Source organism: Aptenodytes forsteri, unplaced genomic scaffold, assembly GCF_000699145.1.
Source record: "Aptenodytes forsteri isolate BGI_AS27 unplaced genomic scaffold, ASM69914v1 Scaffold492, whole genome shotgun sequence".
Taxonomy (NCBI): Eukaryota; Metazoa; Chordata; class Aves; order Sphenisciformes; family Spheniscidae; genus Aptenodytes; species Aptenodytes forsteri.
This window is the reverse complement of record NW_008794172.1, coordinates 131,162-151,900: the sequence shown is the minus strand read 5'-3', so window position 1 is coordinate 151,900 and position 20,739 is coordinate 131,162. Positions and strand designations below refer to the sequence as shown.

Here is a 20,739-nt window from a genome sequence, read left to right as displayed (position 1 = left end):
TCAGGGTTATATAATTCATTGAGGGCAAAGCCGGCCTGTTTTGAGCCACCTCCGTAACAGCTCTCAGCACCCAGCACGGCAATTAGTCACCGCTTACCAGACATGACGTACCGTGCCAGCCCAGCACTCCTGCCCTCGCCCATGGGGGTTATGGACTGGCTGCCCAGGAGCAACGTGTCTCTTTCTTAATCCTATGACTCCATAGTTAATCAATCCAAGATAGGTGAGTAAATAAGTCAGTCATTCAAGACTGATGCAGGAAAGGACAAATGTTTTAATAAGCGTAGCCCACTGTTTGTATGTATTACACACCAGATCCACACAGGGTATGGAGGAGGGAGCCCTGAGCTGTAGGATTAACTCCTGTCAGTGAGCCTTTGGCTCCAACTCTCCGGGCATCCTTTGGTCCCCACTGGTGCTGCCTGGAGAGGACGGGCACGTTCCCATGCAGCCCGTGCAGTACCAGGCATGGAGAATGTGCTTGGCTTTTTTGTCCCCAAGCACCGAGACGTTGAGTTTTGGCTGCCAGAGGGTGTGGAGGGAACAGGCTTATCTTCCTCATCCTGAGACTAATGAGCGAGGTTCCCCCAGTGCATTTGGTGGCAGCGAGTTTTGCTGAATGGCAGCTCCCACCGTGCCGGCGTGCAGATGAGCACGAGGGAGAGCAGCAGCTGGGGGGACCCCACTTGTTCCTGATGCAGTTGGATGACTTCCCCACCCCCAAATGGTGTCCCGAGACCTTTTGCCCAGAACTCCCCAAGGGAAGCCTACCCTCTGCCGTGGGGTTTTTTTAATGGCGAATTCAAAGATACTTTCTATCTAAAGCAAAGCCAGAGAGTATTCAAAATTTAATAGCAATCAGATTCCTAGAGCAGTGCCTTGACTGAGAAAACAGCCACATACACAGGCTTCCAGAGCTCAGCTCACGTTGTACCAGCAAAATAAACCCTCAGATTAAATGTACACCCACTCGCAGAACATTGGCAGGCTGCTCCGTCTCCCTGGCCCACTGTAAGCCTACCCTGCGCAGCTCCAGGCTCGCTGTCTACCATTGCCTCCCCGGATGGCTTCCGAGGGTCAGGGTCCCATGCAAAAGTCGTTAGACTGATATTTCGTTTCATTCTTAACCAAAAAAATAAGCGCTGTGGAAAAAAAAGCAGAATGTAGTTTTTAGGCCTTTGAATCCTGAAAGTTGCGAATTAATCCTCCTTGCACTTGCCCAAATGCACTGTGGCACCGGGAGCAGAGGCTGGAGGGGGGTGGAAAAGCAATACAGGATGACTTGTTTTCTTATGAGCTGAATTCCAGCTTTGCACTCCAAATCCCCGTTTTTATAGACTTTTCCGCTGAAGTCTGCTCCTGCCCTGGGCATGCCTGCGTAACCGCTCCTCTCTCTGCATTCCTTAGATTCTTCTTCCGCTTGAGACGCTGGATTGAAGAAGGAGTCTGAGGTCCCTGGTGGAGAAAGGGAGGCAAGGAGGAGGACGAGGTTTCCCTTGGACTCTAAGGCATCAAATCGGAAAACCAAACCATGTCACAGGTCATACAAAACCACGTGTTGCGTGTTGGACAGACCGTGTGTGTTTCCTCACAGGAGGAAAGCAAGAGCTTGCACCCGGCGGGGTACCCCGGCTGCTCTCTGCTGCCGATGAAGTACGCCTACTACTCAACGGAGGGCTGGGCTGACCCGTCCACGATGGTGCACACCAACGCACGCCTGCTTCCCGGCGGAGGGCTGTACGGAGCCCACCCCATATTTGAGCACATGGCTGCTCACGCCCAGGGGAAGGGGCAGCAGGATACCTCTTTGGAGAGACCCGCTGCCCCGTGTCAGGCAAAGGAGAAGGAGGAGGACACCGGCACGGATCCTGAGGCTCACCTGGTGTCTCCTACCTTGGACATATCAATAGAGAGTCTCAACCAGCTGATCCTAGAAATCGATCCGACCTTTCAGCCGCTCACATGCAAGCCAGTGAAGGATGCGGCCCAACCTGCTTCTCAGGGTGATGCTGCTGCCACCAAGAAACAAGATCCAGAGGCAATAGGTGAGGCAAAAGGTGCTGGTCGTGCGATGGAGCCAGCGCAGCTCAGACCTAGTGAAAACCATTTGCAAGAGGCAGAGTGAAAGTCCAGGGCGGAGAGGCTGGCTACACACCAGCCCCAGCCCCCTCTGCTGCGGGCAGGATGAGGTCCTGTGCTCCTGTGAAGGACTGGAAATGGGCATCGGTGACATCCCCCACCATCCCCAGTGGGATCAGCGTGGGATACTGTCTGCTGACATCAGGGCTTCGTGTAAAGGAGCAGGAGAACAGATTGTGTATCCAGGCTCTCTGCCTAACTTGTGTGCTTAGGTGGCCCCGGTCTGACCACTTTTGAAATGTCTTGTGTCCAGCTAGCTCAACAGCATCCAAAAGAAAACAGGGAGAACAGCCTTAATTCAACCTGACGTTTGTTTCCCTGTGTTTGGAGAAAACATTTCTCATTAGAAATGGGAATTGTAGCTCTCAGAAAATGCCTAATCCAAGTTATTACCGTCAATGACTAGGGACAGGCACTGACCTCTGGGTGTGACATCTGGCGCGTGCTCACCCTTGCAGCAGAGCCCCAGTTCTACCAAAGGGCAGTGGAGCCTTTCCCAGGGTCATACTTGACCTGTGGAAGCACAAGGATTTGAAGCCAGATTTCCAAAGCCTTGGGCTAAGGTACTAATCGTTACACAACCATCCCATTTAAATGTTCCCAATCATTTTGCCAGAGAAATTCTTTTTCCAGGGCTTGTGCACTCCTCCAGCAGCATACCTGGCATACACAAGGCAGAACATCAGCAGCACATACCAACCCCCTCTTTCTGCTCTCATGCCTGGGTGCCTTACGTGAACCCTTTTGCAACACTTCTCTGTCATCCCTGCAATCCAAAGCTGTGCTGTGTGTGCTGCTTCTGATCCAAGCACTCTTGCCTGTGGCTCTTTTGCAGCGCGTTTGCTGCTCAACACACTGTGTGCAGGGTAACACAAGCAGACAGCGTGTTGCACACTGCTGCAAGCGTTCTGGTGCGCTGGAGGACAGATCTGTGATGTGTTTAGGTGCCTAAAGATACAGTCTCACTGCTGCTGAAAAGCCTTATTGCCTGTCTGTGTCTTTAGACATGGAAATACCTTGAAAATCTGTCCCTAGGCCTCTTTCCAGAGGAAGGTCAAATGAGAGAATGTTAAAGGCATGAAAAAAATTGTTCTCCCTGAGCCCTCATGCAAATGTCTGCATGAGGAACGTGGGGTTGGAGGAGGATGAGGTGCCTGTCTGCAAGTGCACTGAACTGCAGCCCTGGCAGGTGTGAGGGTCCCGATGCTCCGACGGGGAAGCAGCTAAGCTGGAGTCAGGGAGCGCAGGGGCCGGAGCGGTGCGAGCACGCTGCAGGGCTTGGGCGATTCTGGAGCAGACAGCATCCCTGCTTCCCGCTGGGATGGAAGGGGGTGGCCTTACAGATAAAGTACTGTGACAAAGTGCAAGTTCAGCTCTTGGCTCCTCAGACTGGTGTTTGGAGGCATTCAGATGCCTCTCCTTCAGGCATCACTCGAGGGCTGGAGTCCCGAGCAGCTCAGCAGGTAGCGTGCTAGTGGTTTTGAAAATCTGGCTCCAAGTGTGGAACTGAACATCTGGAAACCTGGCCCTGAACTCAGTGGGAAAAGCCTCACTTTAGCTTTCATTTTCTTTTAACAGCTCTTATTTTTTATGCAAACTTCCTACTGCTGCACAGCATCCCTGTTCACCCACCTCCTGCTGCAGCCGTGCGACCTGTGCATGCACCACTGCTCCCATCTCACGCCAGCTGGCCCCGTGGAAAGGCTCCCATTAGGCTCCTGCCCCCCTTTCCTCCCCTGGCCGTGCAGGGGAGGGCTGCACAGGGCCCCATTGCGCTTTCTGAATAATTTCCACGCCCTCCTTTCTGCCTGAGGTTTAAGTTCCCTGCAAGCACGGTCAGTTGATGTGCAGGCTGGCAGGAGACTGATGGTGCCCAGAGTCCACAGGAGGGGCTTGTTCTTTTCTAGTAGAAACCACGGGGAGGGCTTTTAACAGAATAGATGCTGTAGCCATAGGAGACACATTCATGACAGTCACTAACTTCCTCTGGTACTTGCTTGTTCCTGGAGAAGAGGAGAGTGTCTCAGCTTGCGTGACAGCTGGGCTCTGTGTTTGCCGCACTTTTGCCACTCCTTGATGCTGAAAAACTTGCCAAGGTCTTGAGCAAATATTTGAGGCTTAACCACACCTGATAAGCAGGAGCAAAGGCAGAAAAGGAGGAGGCAAAGGGCCTCGTTAGCCCAGGGTGCAGATGCTTTTCAGTTATTTCTTTAAAGGACAATTAAAATCCCCATTTCTTTTCCCCTTTTGAGGGAGACGTTGACAGAAAGCATCCAGCCAAGAGCTTGCTGTAAGGGTTTGCACACAAAAGGTTTGATACCAGAACCACGTGGCTCCGGAGCCTTTCCGAGGATGGGCTTTGGAGGAGCTGCTGCTGGCTGCCAATGGCAGTAAGGGTGTGGAGGGGGAAGGCTGCGGTTCTGGCTCCTTCCCCACGCGTGGTCCAGCTGCGTCCCCGCTGGGGACCAGCCCTTCTAGCTTACCCGGCGCCTCCTCGGCGGCTCTCCGCTGGCCGTGCCGATCCAATCCTGCGCTGGGATCAGCATAGAGAAGGCGCTCTGAGAGTAACTTTTGTACAGACTTGTGCTTTTCCTGCTCATCAAGCTTTATGCCCCAGAGGTCTGGTTGTTCCTTGCAGTAAACAGGGTCTGCAGTGCTTGGCAGTCTGGAGACAGCTGCTCTGCCCCAGCCAGCTGCCCTCATCGGCAGGTCCCACCGGCAGCTGTTTCCCAGGAACGAGGCACATAACATCAACTGCCAGGGAGCTCAGGGCTGTTAAGAGCAGTTTTTCATTGCTGCAGCAAAAAGGTTCTTCTCTCTCCAAGAAACACCTTTAAGAAGGGGAACTTTCTTAAACTCCATGGCAGGGCAAGAACCAGAAGAAAACAAAGCTGGGCACGTTCAGACTAGAAAGGAGGCGCACGCTTCTAGCAGTGGAGGTGATTAACCACTGGAACAGCTTCCCTGGGGAGGTGATGAATTCGCCATCGCTGCAAGCCCTTAAATCAAGTCTGAGTGTCTCTTGCTAAAAGGCACCTTCTAGCTCAGCCAGAAATTATGGCCTTGTTCAAGAAACCCAGTGACTGACGTGCATCGGGCACCTGGGAGCCAGGCATCCCCTTGCCCTGGCTGTGAGGTCACTGAAGGTCTTGGAGCAAGTGACGCTCCATCAGATGTGTTACCTTATAAATAATGGCAAGGAAAGGGGCTAGGAGATGCCCTGCTGCCCTGAGCATGAATGGAGGAGCAGGAAAAAACACACAGCGGGGCATGGGCATAGAAACTGCCTTGGAAATTATTTCTCTAAAGAGACTTGTGCAGGATGGGAGGTGGGAAGGGAGAGCAGCCGGCCCCTGCCCTGGGCTGCGCGCTTGCTGCTGGCACGCCTGGTCCCATAGCTGACACCTAGAGCCTTGTAACTGCCCTTGTCCCGCACGGCTTCCCTCTGCCTCCCGCTCCGCAGCCATGATGCAGATGCCGCGGGTGTCCAGCGGTGCCTGGGGGCGAGGTGACGTCCCCCGTGCTCCTCTGTCCAGCCAGCTCAGAGGGTGTGCAGGGCCACGCGCCTGCTGCCGTGGGCACCCTCCGAGCCTGATGTCATCCCTGGGGGGAGCAGCCAGATGTTTTTCTCTTGAGTCAGGTACAAACAGGGTGGCTGCTGGAGGAAACACCCACCTCTCGCTGCAGGTCTCGGCAAGCACCGGCTGTGCAATGCTGGCGAGGGGGGTCTGTGCAGTCAGACATGACCGCATGTAACCCCTCTTGCCTGGAAGCCCGCCTGCACTTGGGTGGGTCACCGTGGCTTGGTGTCCATGAAGAAATCAGCCCTCACAGGGTCTTAACAAAGGCCAGCGTTGGGCCATGGGGGTCTCCCTGCAGAGCCTGGGGGTACTCCCCTGGGCCAAGCAGCCCTGCAGGGCATGCAAACTGGAGCCAAAATTAATAGCAAGAAGAACAGAGATGCATGTCCCCCACAGAGCTTAGCTAACGAACCTGACTCAAACACTGAATTGGTAACGACCTCCTCTTTCCTCCTCCAGACATTAAATACATAGAGATGACGCCAGGCAGAGCCACGTGTTCCGAGCTGCTGCAGGGCTCCCCCAGCCCTTTGGGCACGCCGTTCTCGAGGTCCCCCCAGGGCAATGGCTTCCTGCCCCAAAAAGGGGGACTCAGAGGCAACTACAGCACCAGTGGCAGCGTGGTTTTCTCGAGCCCACCTGGACCCGCGAGCCCCCGCTTGGGCACCCCGAGCTGCGCTGCCTCGCTGACCTGCGGCAAAGCATCTGAGTGCATTGCTGTCCCCCAGCAGTGCGCGGCTGGCCAGACGGACAGCATCTTCTACAGCCCCAGGGCTCTCGGCACCTCCCCGGGCTTCGACAATTTGCTGAAGCCCGTGCACGTGGTGAGGGCCCGGCAGAGGAGCAGCCGGGTCTCCCTGCTCTCCACAAGCCCTGGCTCAGACACCAGTTACATCCTTGGAAGGTAAATGCCGCCTTGTGTCCCAGTCTCAGGCTGGTGATGGGGATGGAAGGGGCACTGGGCGGTTACCCCAAGTCCCGTTGTCCAGGACCTCCTTCCTCAGGCTGGGAGTCAATGCCCCGCAGGGCTAGCGCAGTCTCTGGGATGGGCTGTGCATCCCATCCCGGCTAAATAACCCCGCTGATCTCCTTCTGCTCTTTGTCTCCCTCTTGCAGCAGCACCCACTCACTCCACAACGACGACTCGGATGCTCACCCCGCTATCTGCCGCTCCGCTGACTGCCCGTCCCCTGCCAGCTCTCTGGGCAGCCCCTGCCCCCCTTCCCCGAGCATCAGGACTCACTCTGGAGAAGCTTTTGGCCTGAGTCCCCACCAGCCCAGGGCAGCCTGCTCCACCAAAGCCAACACCTCCCCGTCCCAGAAGGGACAGGCCAGCAGCTGCCCCCCCTCCATCCTCAACTCCGCAGCCGACATCCCGGTGCTGCTGGTGAACGGGTGCCTGGAACAAGGAGATGCATCTTCCAAGCTGGCTGAAGCCCCCCCAGCCTCTGTCAAGCAGAGCCCCCCTCCCAGCTGCAGCCTGGCCTTGAGGCTCGGTGGCCTGAACAATGCCCTGTCGGCACCAGCGCTCTCCTGCGTCTCGGACAGTAAGTCACCTCCCTGCCACAGGGCAGGTCTGGAGGGGGAAGGAGCTGTAGAGCCCAACAGCTGCTAGGAAAGGGGGAGCAAACACCGGTTCCTGCTCTGGTTTATCTGTGGGTTATAGACATGAAGGAAGGACAGGAGGTCCTCGCTGGCGCTAGAGGTCCTCAATGTATCTCCGCAGGGTTGGAGGGGTCTGCGGTGGTCTCCAGCTCTTTGCTGATGACCCTGCATTAGCTATGGTGTTTTGCCCACCAGGGTCCTGGGGCACATGCTCAGCAGGCAGAAACGCTCTGGTCCCCTCAAGGAGATGCAGAGATGCATATTTATAGCACCTGAGAATGAGAACCATAATTCTGTCATTTCTTTGTGCCCCCAGAATGGGTGGGGAGGAGGGGTTAGGGTTCCAGTTTGCTCTGGAGGACATCTAAAGATACCAGAGTTTATAAGGTCTCTCATTCAAGGGTAAACAATAGGGCTATTGTTCTCTGGAGGAGGTTGGCAAAGGCAGTTCTCAGGGCAGAGGGTTTTAATTGGGATTCTTATGGGAATAGCAGGAGGGCTTTGCGGGTCAGATCCTCAGCTGGTGTAAATCCCCATGGTCCAGTGGACTTGTGCAGGGTTGGACAGACTGGCACTGCTGGGGGATTCCATGTGCTGCCTCTCTGCACTCCATCGCAGCCTGCCAAGAGAGATAATTTCGTGGAGAATGAATTATTCTGAGGAGTAGGGAGGAAGCTCTGGTCAAAAGGATTGAAAAAAACACTTCAAATCTAGCCAGCCTGGAAGAGAAATATCTTTGCTAGGGCTCTGTCCCGCTCAGTGATGTCTTTCAGGTCCCACGCTGGCCTTGACGCCGTAAGGTCTCTTGCAGGTCCCCTCAGGGCTGGGCAGCCGACCATGAAGTTTGTGATGGACACATCGAAATACTGGTTCAAGCCGAGCATAACCAGGGACCAAGGTAAGGCAGTAAGTGTTTCTGCTGGGATAACCCCATCTCAGACTTGCTCTCTGTGGGTCTGCAGGACTGCTGCCTGTTCCCCAGGCTGGAATTTGCCTCCCCGCAGCACCTCAGTCCAGCTCTTGCCCGTGCTGAGGTCCTGTGGGGACTCGGTGATGGCAATTCAAAGTATACTGGGGTTCATGGGCATTGAGAGACCTACTTACAGGTCTAGGGGGAGGGCTCAGGGCCGGGCTGTACCACAGCCCCCCCCACCTCAGATCCAGAAAAGCTTCTCCTGCCTCTGACTGTGCTGCTACTCCGCATGGCCTGGGCAGGGGCTGACTTTGTCCTGGGGACCACGGACCCGCAGCACCGAGCTGGGGCCCCTCAGTCTGCAGGGGCACTGCAGTCGGTACCCGCACGAGGGACGTGCGTGTCCTCAGCAAACGCTCCTGATGATTTCTCGCTGCTGGCAAGGAGCGACTCCCCGCGAGAGCATCGGCCGGACGCAAAATGCAATGCGGGGAGGTTCCACCTGTTTTGCTTGGCTGAGCCTCCGCCTGTGCTTTGACAGCAATCCAGCTGCTGAAGGACAAGGAGCCAGGCACGTTCATTGTGCGGGACAGCACATCGTACCGGGGGTCTTTTGGACTGGCAATGAAGGTTCCCGTCTCTCCATCTGGCAGCCAGACAGGTACAGGCACTCGCTCAGAAAGGTGGGGTTTGCTTCAGGGATTTAACTGAAACCAGTCAGACTAAAGCAAGCTGAGAAGCCGCAGGACTCTGGTTGTGCGAGTGACGCTGGCAGTGGCGTCTGTGCATGCCCATCCCCATGCACGGGGACTGGCACCGCGCTCACCACGCAGAGCAGAAGCGCCAGTGGATGCCCTGGGACGGGGCCACGGGGCGGGCAGGGGAGGGCAGGGGTGAAACAACGTCAATTGTGCCGGTGCTGACGCTGTCTTCAATCCTGCTTCCAGGCAATGAGAGCAGTGACCTCGTCCGGCACTTCCTCATCGAGTCATCTGCCAAAGGGGTGCACTTGAAAGGAGCCAGCGAGGAGCTGTATTTCGGTAAGGATGGTGCCGTGACCTGCAGCAGCCCTGGCAGCTCCAGGAGCTGTTTCCAAAAGCCCCCTGAAGCGCCGGCCAGGACCGGGGCTGCTCCACAGCCCTGCAGTGAGTGTGTTGTGTGGGGGCCCTCCAGCCCCTGGCTCCTGCCCACACTTCTCTGCTTGTGAGACTGTAGTAGTAGTCTCCAAAACAAGAACATGGGGTGGGGGTTGGAAAACCCACTTTTGTCACTGTGAGGCCCCAAATAGTCCAGCTTAGCTCCGCCCTTCCCTCCTTCTGAGGTCCCTGGGACACTGTTGAGGGGCCAGAGCCGCGCGGGTGGGAGGTTTCAGGCACCAGGCCCCCCCCGACTCGCGGTTCTGTGTTGCAGGGAGCCTCTCTGCCTTCGTGTATCAGCACGCCATCACCCCGCTGGCACTGCCCTGCAAGCTGAGCATCCCCAGCCGAGGTAGGTGTCAGGGGCAGGAGAGATGCTCCGAGCGGTCCCTCCTGCTGGGCTGGGGAGATGGGGACGGTCCTGCAGTGAGGAGGGGGCTGAGCCGCCCGGGTGCCCCCACAACGGGGCTGATTGCCTGGGCTGTAGGTGGAGCAGGGACCTGCAAGATCTGACTCGAGTACAAGATGGTGGTGACTTGCTTCTGCCTGGGGATGGAGGGTGGTCAGCAAAGCAGCGGGGAGCAGGGGACAACTGCGGGTGGGCAAGGAAAGGAGGAGTGGGGAGATCAGAGATGAATGGAACCAGGAGAGGGAGACGGAGGACAATTAAATTAATTACTGCTCGAAACCCCTGCGATTTAAGCAGTCCTGGGCCTTTGAGCCTCTTGTGAGATGAGGAATTTCACCCAATGCAAAGTGGTGACCCAGAGCAGCCTGACCTGTGGACATCAGTGCTCCTGTCTGTCGTTTGTGCAGATCTTGCTGATGAAGAAGATAGCCCTGACTGTGCTCCTGAATCCGCACTATCCCTGCTGAAGAACACTGCCGGTGAGGAAAGGAGCAGGGGGGGACACCAGGGGACAGTCGAGTTTCCAATAGCTAGAGCTCTGGGCATGCACCCATGCTTTGGGCTTTAGTCTTTACGTATCAACCACAGGGCTCTCTTTTTTATGTCGTCCATTCTGACACCGTTCACAGCAGAAGCTGAAAAGCCGGCACTGTCTTTGGACCTGTGCAGAACAGCAGGTCACCCCAGTGCATCTGTGGGTGCCGGTGCAATGTCCCCCTCCTGGCTTTACCACCAGGTTGGAGACACCTGCGGGTTTTCTTCACATCCTCAGATCATGGGCCTGCAAGGGAACCTGATATTTTTAAAGAAAGGGGACTTTTGGTCCTCACAATAGTGAAGTAAGCTTTGAAAAGACAGTTCTTGAAGTCCCAAGGCTGATAAAAGACCCACAATTCCCACAATTCTAAATAGCCCCTGATTTTTAAGCCCCTCTCCTGTTGGCCTCAACCAGGGTATTGAACTGATGGGCACTGAACATCTGGAGCTTCTGGGAGAGGGATGGGGCAGTTGGGGGCTGGTTAAATTGATGAGGGACCTTATGGGAGATGCATGGAAACTGCACAGCAGGACGGGGAAGGGTCTTTGCTTCTCTTCTGCGCCCAGGTGCCCCCAGCCTGGGTGCAGCGGTGGGTGGGCTCCAGGTGAGAGCAGAGAGCGATGGGCAGGAGACCACGCAGATGGGTCACGGCGCAGTCAGGGGAGTTGGGAACCGCTTTGTTTTGCTGGAAATTCTGAAAAATAAGTTGGCAAGCTGAAAAGTTTAGTTTGACCCAGAACAGCCCTTTAAACAGCTCAATCAGCCTGAAATGTCATGTTTTACGTTGGCCTTCAGCCGTTAGTTGGCTTGGGGTATTTCTGCTTTTCATTAAAGGAAATATGTAATAAACAGAAAAAAAATCCAAATCTGACATTTAGAAACCGGAAATTAAATACTTCGACTTTTAAAACAATTAGTGCAAAGAATTAAAATAAACCAAAATAAATCTGTGAAGAATTTCTGAGTCACCAAATCTTTAATTTTCATCAAAACAAATCTGACCCACGTACATGTGTCCGGTTCTGCAGGATGATGCCTGGGACCCGGCCCCGGACCTGGCACCGCTGTGCTCGGCGCTGCACGTGCTCAGCGCAGCGAGACGCCAGCGTGATGCTGGCCCCGTGCTGAGCCTGGCTCTGTGCTGTCCTTGCAGTGTGCAACGTCTTGTACCTCAACTCGGTGAACATGGAGACGCTCACAGGAGCCCCGGCCATCCAGAAAGCCATCTCCTCCACCTTCGAGCTGGAGACGCTGCCCACACCCACCCTCGTGCACTTCAGAGTGACCGAGCAGGGAGTCACGCTGACGGACATCCAGAGGAAGTAAGAGCCACATGGGGAGGGTCAGGACAGGGCTGCCACGGCCAAGGGCTCACCGGTGGGGAGCTGCGGGGGAGAGCTAAATGGTCATGGAAATGCAGCTCGCCTGTGACCGCACAGCTCTCTTCTTGCCTCTCAGCCTGCCAACGTGCTGATCTGCAGCACGTCAAGAAAAACTGGCCTGCTAGGACAAATCCGTGTTGCAATCCAGAGATGGACTTGACCCCTTCTGTTACAGCACAGGGCATGATGCTGCTTTACGTAAAGCTAGTGGCAACATCTCAAGAGTGGGAGGCAGGAGCCGGCTCAGCCCAAGAGCTGCCTGCACTTTGCCAGCTGCCAGCTTGGAGGCAGCCCCGGGGAGCGGGACCCCCACACCCCCCATTCCCCAGCAGCCACAACAGTTTGAGCAGGGCTTGAATTTGCAAATGCCTGTTTCTCCCACCAGCTCTGCTCAGGCACTTTCCTCCTCTAACGCCACGCTCTGCTCCTCCCCCAACAGGGTGTTTTTCAGGCGACACTACCCCTTGGCTGCCATCAGGTTTTGCGGGATGGATCCTGAGAACAGAAAGTGAGTTATCGGCTGCTCTGCGGGATGAGGGCATCCGAGCTGGTCGGAGCCGCCGCGCGGTGCTCGCTTCCCCACGGTTCCCAGCGCGGCTCTGCTGCTCCCAACTCTCTACCGCTTAAAATCCCAAATCCCAACCACTGGCTGTGCAGCCCCTGCCCTGGGCTTAATGCACTGGGTTTAGCTAAATAGAAACCTTGACTGTGCAGCTGATGGAATGAGTTAAATATCACTCTTCTGAGCAAATCCAATTCTGTTCTTCCCTCAGGTGGCAGAAGTACTGCAAGTCCTCGAGGTAAGACCTGCGCAGGGACCTCCCGCAGCTGAAGCGTGCCGGTGGAAACCTGGGGGGGGGGGAGATGCTGCTTTGACCCAGCCTCGCCTCTCCAGCGGGTGCATTGCAAAGCTTTGCACAGCAGCAAAGAATCAAAGCTTAAAAATGAAGAGGGGATGCTATAAAAGTTAACGTGGTGGCACGATGAGATGTGGGACTGATGGGTGAAGCTTTGTGGGGAGTTTTGCTCTGTAGGTTTTGATGAGAGGCTTGGCTAAGCCCAATTCTCTGCATCCCCTCATGTAGAAAGCCCCCGTCCAAATCCGTCAGCCTTCCCAGTGACTCGCTTGCTCTGGGCTCAGGAAGTGAGTTTATATCTGGCTCTACCTTGCGTTCAAGAAACTTTTCACAGCTGGGGAAGCCTTGCCAGAAACACTTCTCTCGGCTGTTTTGCTTCCAAGTAAACGTGATTGGGGAGCGGGCCAAGGTGGAATTGCTGGAACCGGGATTTTGCTTTGTGGCCGGGCCTAGTTTAAGCATATTCCTTTGGATTCCTGGATGCAAACTACATAAGGCTCTCTCTCCTTTTTCAAAGGATCTTTGGGTTTGTGGCCAAAAGCCAGACAGATTCGGAGAACCTCTGTCACCTGTTTGCAGAGTACGACACTGTGCAGCCAGCGTCGCTTGTCATCGACCTTCTATGCAAGCTCCTGCCGGGCCCGTAGAGGACAGAAACCCCAGGAGAGCTCCAGGCTGGCAGCTGCCCACACGCTGCCGAGCTTCTACTGCTCACCTTTTCCTGCTTCTGGGTTGCATTTTGGCAACAGCTCATATTTATATTTTTTTGTTATATACCGTCATGTCACGAGTCTCAGTTAAAGATGTTATGCTCTGGTGGGATGAGATGTTCCCCCGAGACCCTCCGCAGGGCATCGCGTGGCCAGCGCTCGCCGGTGGCCAGCACGGGATGGCTGCCCGTGGGGAGCTGTGCCGAGCTGGGAGCGGAGCTGCAGGACGGGAGCTGTGCTCACCGAACGGAACCGCTGCCTCCCTCACCTGGCATGCACCGTTCGCTTTTCTCTCAAGGACTGAAATACTCCGGCTGAGATTTCTACCAGCAGCGGGGGATGCCTGCACTCGGGGTGTCCAAGCTGAGCTCCCACCTGCGGGGACTCAGCCCTAACACCCCCCCCAACGCCGCAGGAGAGGAGCTCTGATGCAGGCAGGGGGGGACTCACCTCCCTGACGACAGACCAGCATCAGGAGGCAGTTTTGCAAATCAAAGCATATAAAATCACTAGGCCCTGCTGAAAAGTCCTGCTTCCCCCAAAGAGCAAGAAGCATCGAAAGGCAGCGTATTTTTGCCTGATGCTGGTAAATTCTCTTGCCCTTTACTTGCAAAGCGGGGTTACAGGCTAGCTCAACCTCCAGGCATCATGGCAAGCTGAGAAATAAATGTTGACATTTTCATGACAGTAAAATGTTGGGTTTTTGGAAATGACTTGCATGAATTTGGGCCAGATCCTCAGATGACGTAAATTGGCGCAGCCTTGTGGAAATCGGTGCTGCCGTGATTTACACCAGCTGAAGATTCAGCTCTTGCTGTAATCTCCGAGTGGAGTAGAGCGGCTCTGAGCGCACCATACAGCCGTCTCCCTTAGCACTCGCTTACCTGGTGCCTCTACGTTGTTTTAATTTTGGACCCTGTGCTAACAAACCCTGCTTAGGGGTATTTTCAATAAAGCAGTGGATCATTTATCTCACCACAAACAGTGCAGAGATGTTAGCAACTGAAATACGGTTACTCTGCTCTCTTAAACTGCCAAGCATATGCATGCGTTGCACTTAAAGAAAACGTCACTCCCCTCCAGCCGGGCTGTGAAACGGCATTCGGCTGCAACAGCTCTGTGGCAACGATAAAACCAGATATTGGAGTTCCTGCGTGGGGTGGGGGGAGCACCCGGCTCCAGGACGAGAAACTAACGGCTTTGTGTGTCCCCCCAGTCTGTCTGGCCTAAGCTCTGCTCAGCCGAGACCCAGCACCCAGCCTGGGGCCGGGCTGGGCGAGCCTGTGACCCCGCGGGCTCCGCACGCCTGTGCCGTCCCCATCGTGCTGCAAAGCACCAACTTCAAGACCCAGGGGAACGCGGCGCCCCAAGGTCACGGGCAGCTCGGGGGGACGCGGCTCAGCCCCAGCGCCCCGGGCTCGTGCATCCCCGGTCCCAGCCCCGCAGGGATCCCCAGCCCCCGGGATCCCCAGCCCCCCGCGGGGTGTGCAGGATGCGACCCGCTGCAGTGCGCGCTGCAGCCGGCAAGGGGCCCCAGCACGACACCGTCCATCCCTGCCTGCGCCCTGCCCGCGCCCTGCCTGCACCCTGCCCGCCTCCTGCCTGCACCCTGCCCGCCTCCTGCCTGTGCCCGGCCCGTCTGCTGGGAGCCGTAAGTAAGGGCAAAGCCGCGCTGCTTCACTCCGTCGTGTTTATCGCGATGCTGTTCAGGACAGCAGCGATAAGCGCAAAGGGAATACGAACATTCGAAGGCTTTGGCTCCAAACGGTGCTTTGGGGGGGGGATCACGCTGCCGCCCCCGAGCCCGGGCCCCCGCACGCTGCTCCCCTGCATCGTCAAATCCAGCTCCTTTTTGTGGAACTCCAGCCACAACCGGGAGGGTTCATCTTCTGGGGAACGGGGCGATGGCTGCTTTTCCCCGCTTTGGGACTGCTTTGGGATGGGGAGCGGGCCCATCGCCAAGCACCGTCTTCCGCATGTGGAATTTTTAGTTCATGGAAAACCCTTTTCCAGCGCAGCATAGCTGGAGCACAGGCTCAGACACCGCGGGGACAGTTCAGCCAAAACCACCTGGATTCAGGAAAAAACAAACAATTCTCTGAGTTCCTCATGGCTTCCAAAGTTTGTCCCAGGCTTCCTGGAAGCGCAGCTCTTGGTTTTGGTTCCTGGGTCCAGTTCCAGCCATTTTGTAACAAACCCAGACCCTGTCCTGGCTGGGCTCGCGAGTTTGTTCCCAGCAGCCTCTGCTGCCAAGGGGTGATGCCCCATGTCCCCCGCCACAGCAAGACCCCGAAAGCCACCAATGCTGTGGCATGTGGCCAGGCTGTCCCTGGTGACAGGGACTCGGATCGCACCGGTGACCACCCACCATGCATGTGGGTGCATGGACACGTGTGCACATGTGTGGGTGACACACAAAGCCCTGGTGGCAGCGGGGCGGGCAGCAGCGTGGTGGCCACAGGGGTTTCTGCACAGAAACGTCCTCGCCCTGCACAGGCGACGGGGAGCCGCTGGCTGTTGCAGGTAGAGCATGTGCAGAGCTTTGCTTCGCAACGAGACGTGGACCAGCTCACCCGGGACCCAGACCCGCCACCAGACACTGCTGGGGGTCAGCATCACTGCCTGCCTCCCCCATCCCGACACAACGGGGTCCTGCCACCGCTGCCTGGCACAGCCCTACCCGGGGGTCCTGGCTGGCAGCGCTTCCGGACACATGGAGGGTGCAGGAGGGCTCGGTTTCCTCCTGTCACCGGCTTCCTGGTGACCTCCAGAAGAGGGAAAGGGCCACAGCCCTCCCTCGGCGGACAGGGAGGAGCAGCGGCACACGGGGGAGCAGGGAGGAGGCAGGTGCCCCCGGTCTGCAACCATCACGGGAAGGGGCAAATGACCTCCGGACCCTGCGGCACCAGCCCCCGTGCTCCCAGCAGCGGCTCTGCCAAATGCACGTACATGCACACATGATTCTCCAGCCAAATCAGTTCCCAAGCCCAGTCCGGTGCCCCCGCAGCCGCCAGGGCTGGGGGCAGCCAGAGGGGGGCCCTGAAGGAGAGCCCCGGTAGCCCCAGCCCTGAGCAGCCATCAACGTGGGGCCGGGGCGCTGGGCCGGGCTCCAGGAGAGCTGGCGTCTTCCCTGGTCCGGCTGCTGATCTGCTGCGCCAGCAAATTACTGCGCTTGTCTACATTGGCTGCAGATGGCTGCCTTCGGGCCCAACTCCTCCAGGGTGTTTGCACAACCCCGAGCACCGCCGGCCACACAGCTCCAGTAACCGGAGCATCAGGCTGGCACTGGCCCCGGATGACACCTCCAGCCTCAGGGAGCTGTGACGCCGGAGACCCAGCGTTCTCCTGCAACGTGACCGCAGGCGACGCTGCCTCCCAGCTGCCCCGGCGAGCACGTTTGCTGCAAACACCATGAGAAAGCCGAGCCATGGCTGGGAGCGCCGGGCAGCCGGGAGGCACGCAGCCACCAGCATTGCCACGCCTGGGCATCTCTCAGCTACCAGTCCCCTGACACCCTCCCAAAACACTGACTGAAGCTGGTGATGCTCAGTGCATACCAGCACCAGCATGCACATGCACATGTGTCACAGGCTGCAGCTCCACGAGGCTGGCAGCACTGCCTGGCCAAGAGCACGTCACCCTGGTGTGAGCTGGTGCCTGTCCCTGTCCTCCCCTGAACCTTGAAGCCCGTCCAGCGTCTTGTCCTAGCCTGGTGCCGTCTCCGAGCCCTGCCACTGCTCTGTGCCGCTGTGCAGGGCCGGCGGTGACGATCCTTGCTGCCCTCGCGGTGGCACCGAGCAGAGGCTGAGCTGGGACTCACAAGGAGGCACAAAATCATTTGCTTCCCACCCCATCCCTGCTCGGCGTAGCTCTTCCTGAGGCTTTGTGGGTGCCTGGATTTTCAGGGCTGCTGAACCCCAAACACAGTGTCCCCCAGGCTGGGAGGGACCAGGTGCTCGGGCAGGGATGGTATGGCTGAGCCTGTCCCCACACCGGTGGGATGCCTGGCACTGACCCCTGAGCCCCGCAGGCTGCGGATGCTGCTGAGCGCAGGCAGGCACTGGCCCTGCTCCCGCAGCCCAGTCCCTGGATCTACAAACCAGATGCTCTCAGCTCAGGCATTTTTTCCACTTCCAGGCTGCTGCAATCCAGCCCCCCGCCCTCCCCAGCTCCCCCCAGCCCAGCCTCCCTTATCCTGCTCTGCAGCTGGCCGTGCCCATGGCCCCTGGCGGAGGACAGGCAGGTGCCTTTGGAAGTGGCCAAAAGGGGTCCCCGCCCCTTTTTTTGCGGGTGTGAGGAGCAGCCCAGGGCCCAGCCTGTGCCGAGCTGCACCTGGGGGACCTCAGGGTGAGGGGCGGAGGGGCTCCGGGGGAGCAGGGACCCGCGGGTGCTCCTGGGCGGCGGGGGCTCCTGGGCGATGTCCCTCGCTGCCACCAATCCACCCCCCTCCTGTGGGAGGCCGGTACAGCCACGCTGCTCTCCCCAGTGCCTGTCCGCGGCGGCGGGCAGAAAGAAACTGTCAAATATTTTTCCTGGCAGCTCGGAGCCGGAGCCATCTGCAGCCGCTCAGCTGCCAGCCCCCATAGCTACAGCAAACAGTCCCCAGCCAGGCTTTCGCGGGTGCACACCTCGAACCCCTCGTTCTGAAGCATGGGCAGGCTCCAGCGTGCTCTGCTCCCACCGCCAGCACCGGCACTTCCCAGGGCCAAGGAGATGGGGCTGGTCCCGCCAGGGGTCCCCGGGGATGTTTTTTGAGGGGGGTCTGGAGCCGGGGCAGGCTAGCAGCACAGCCCAGCGTCTGAACCTCCCCGGGGGTTGGGGCTGCAAGTGCCGCTCCTCCACTCTCTGCCAGGGCTCAAGACAGCGGCAGGAGGGTGCCAAGGTCATGGGCAGTCTCTGGTTTAATTTGGCCTGTTTGGAAGGGGAGCGTTTCCATATGGCACACACCGGCACTGCAGGAACACAATGTCCAGCCGGGTGGGATCCCCGCAGACCCCTCACTCCTCCTCTGCTTTGCTTCCCCCCTCTCCTTTTCTTTAAAGCAATGCAAAGATAAAATACACTCGATAGAAACACACTAAAAAACGGGAAAATTAAATACAGTAATTACCTTTTTTTTTCTTTTTGACGATACAAAGTTTCAAGTTTACAGTAAAAGAGGGTCGGTGCTACACGGGAGTCCGAAGGGACGGCCTTGGCCCAGGAGGAACTGACAGAAATCACATTGGCGTGCAAAAACGCCGCTGGGGTTGGGGAGCCTTACACTGGTATATGATCGTGTGTAAATACAGCCTTAAACTACAGGAGAGACAATATAAAACGCTGGAGCCCTCTGAGCTGGACACAGAATGTGCCCTGGCAAGCGCCGGCATCCCTGGCCCCTGCCTGGCTGCTCACCGGCCACCCCAAAACCAGGAGGGGCTCCACTGGATCTGCCGGCGCTGCCCTGGCTGTGTGCGGGGAGGGTCCGGGTGGCTGAGCCCGGTGAGCTGGGGCTGCCACTGCACCCCGCTGTGGTGCTGCTGGCGTGGCCGCGCGGGACCAGCACCATGACCGGCCATGGCCCCCAGCAGCACCTCCCCACGCCCCGGGAAACCCATCCTTTGCGCGGTGGCACCGGGGGGCCAGGGACTCCGGCAGGGGCAGGGACCCCCGTCCTCGCTGACCACCATCCTGGCAAATTGACTCAGTTTAGAAGTTGTGTGCAGCCTCTTTCGAGCGGGGCCACACGCAGCCGGGCGGGCGGGCGCTGAGGCAGGCAGGGGGTCCGGCAGGGCACCAGGGCAGGCAGGGGATTTCGGCAGGAGCCCGGCGAGGCACCGAGCAGGGATGCAGCCAGCAACTCGACAGCTCTGCGGGACCCTGCTGGGGACGGCAGTTTGCAGCAGGGCAGGGGCAGGAGCGCAGCCCTGCGGGATGGAAGTGCTGGGGCCACGCTGAGACACGTGCACCTGGGACACGGGACGTGACACAGGGACACTGTCACCCGGACGAGAAGCCAGGTGAAGCCTTGCCGATGAGCTGCAATACTGAGCCCGGTGCCAGCCTCCATCCCGGCTCGCTCCGTCCTCGCCGTCCAGCCAGCCCTGGCCAGCAGGATGGCAGCACTTGCCAATCCCCGTCCCCACCTGCACCCCCGCCAAGACACGTGGGGACATCCCTGCCGGTGCCGGGGAGCTGCCGTGCCATGCCGTGCCGTGCCACGCCAGGGAGCTACTGGGGACCGGAGGGGCAGAAGGGTGTTTCACTAAAACTGAAACATTTTGTTCCCATCGGGAGCCTTGGCACCCACTGGCATGGATGGGGCAAATCCACACGGAAAACCAAAACCTCCCACTGTGGCCATGGAGCCAGGGGTTGGGTTGGGGGGGATCGGCAAAATTCCCTCTGTCTTTGGCACACTTGCCATGGCAGCCAGCATGGCCATTTGTCACCTAAAAAACATTTAGGTGAAAAATTTCCAGCCCGGCTTAAAAAAAAAAAAAGAAGGAAAAAAAAAGGTACAAAAATAGTGACAATTTCTCAGCTGATAACTGTGTGCTGGCGAAATCTGCAGATCTCGTCACTGAGACATTCCAGAAATTCATCCTGGTTTTGTCACGTTGGCCAAGTTGGAAGACGAGAAGACAGAAACCATCGCCAGCGGTGCCCCGTTCCGCGGAGATGGAGGATTTCAGCCTCGGGGGCCACACGGTTGGTTTTAAGATCCCACCAACAACATTTTTTAAATAATAAAAATCTTTGGGGAAGAAAAAAAAAAAACCAACAAAAGGAGCCCTTCCTGCTGGGAGGTGTTTCCTGGGCGTCCCTCGTCCCCGACCCTCCCCTTGGACCCAGCGCCCGCCGGGGGGGACAGCGGCTGGGGACGGGGCAGGGGGAGGCAGGACGGATGGGAGGAAAAACGTGTGTCCCTGCGCAGGGAGTGGGGCGGGGCTGGGCCGTGGGGCAGGCGGTTCCCAGGCTGGGGGGCTGCAGCGGGGAGGGGGAAGGTCTCTTATTGCTCTGTGCGGCTGCGATGCCCATCGAACGCACACGCTTTGGGTGAGACGGAGGCAGGGAGGGCCCCAGGCAGGCGGTGGCGGGGGGGTCTCTCTGGGCCCCCCCGTCCTTGCCTGGGCAGCCTCCTCCCACCAGGGAGGGCAGGATGAGGCACTTCTGCTGCCGCACGCAGAGGTCTGGTGTGGACGGCAAGGCACTGCAGGCAGGGGGTGCCGCCGTGGCACCCCACGAGACGCCGGTGTGTTCATGGCTGCCTGCGGGGCCAGGCTGGGCTGGGGCATCAGCTAAGCCTCTGCCGCAGCCGCCGGGCTCTGGGTCCCCCAGCCGTGCCACAGTACGGAGGGGACGGGGCGAAAGCTGTGGAGGCACCACGGGGCAGGTGGGCAGCGGCGGCTGCGGGAGCAGCACGGAGGGGCGGCAGCATCATGGGTGCTCTCCACCCACTCCACCCGGGCAGCCTGACACCAGCC

At 58.0% G+C, this 20,739-nt stretch overlaps 1 protein-coding gene across 1 annotated transcript; it reads left to right on the top strand.

Moving 5' to 3' along the window:
* The first annotated feature begins 1,531 nt into the window (after positions 1-1,531).
* On the top strand, positions 1,532-14,925 carry TNS4 (tensin 4). The gene is made up of 13 exons (XM_019472871.1): positions 1,532-2,045; positions 6,180-6,624; positions 6,837-7,267; positions 8,137-8,223; positions 8,780-8,899; positions 9,186-9,278; positions 9,649-9,726; positions 10,191-10,262; positions 11,475-11,643; positions 12,143-12,211; positions 12,477-12,503; positions 13,078-13,203; positions 14,487-14,925. The coding sequence occupies exons 1-13, from the start codon at positions 1,532-1,534 to the stop codon at positions 14,923-14,925; spliced, it is 2,670 nt and encodes an 889-aa protein (XP_019328416.1).
* The last annotated feature ends 5,814 nt before the right edge of the window (positions 14,926-20,739 follow it).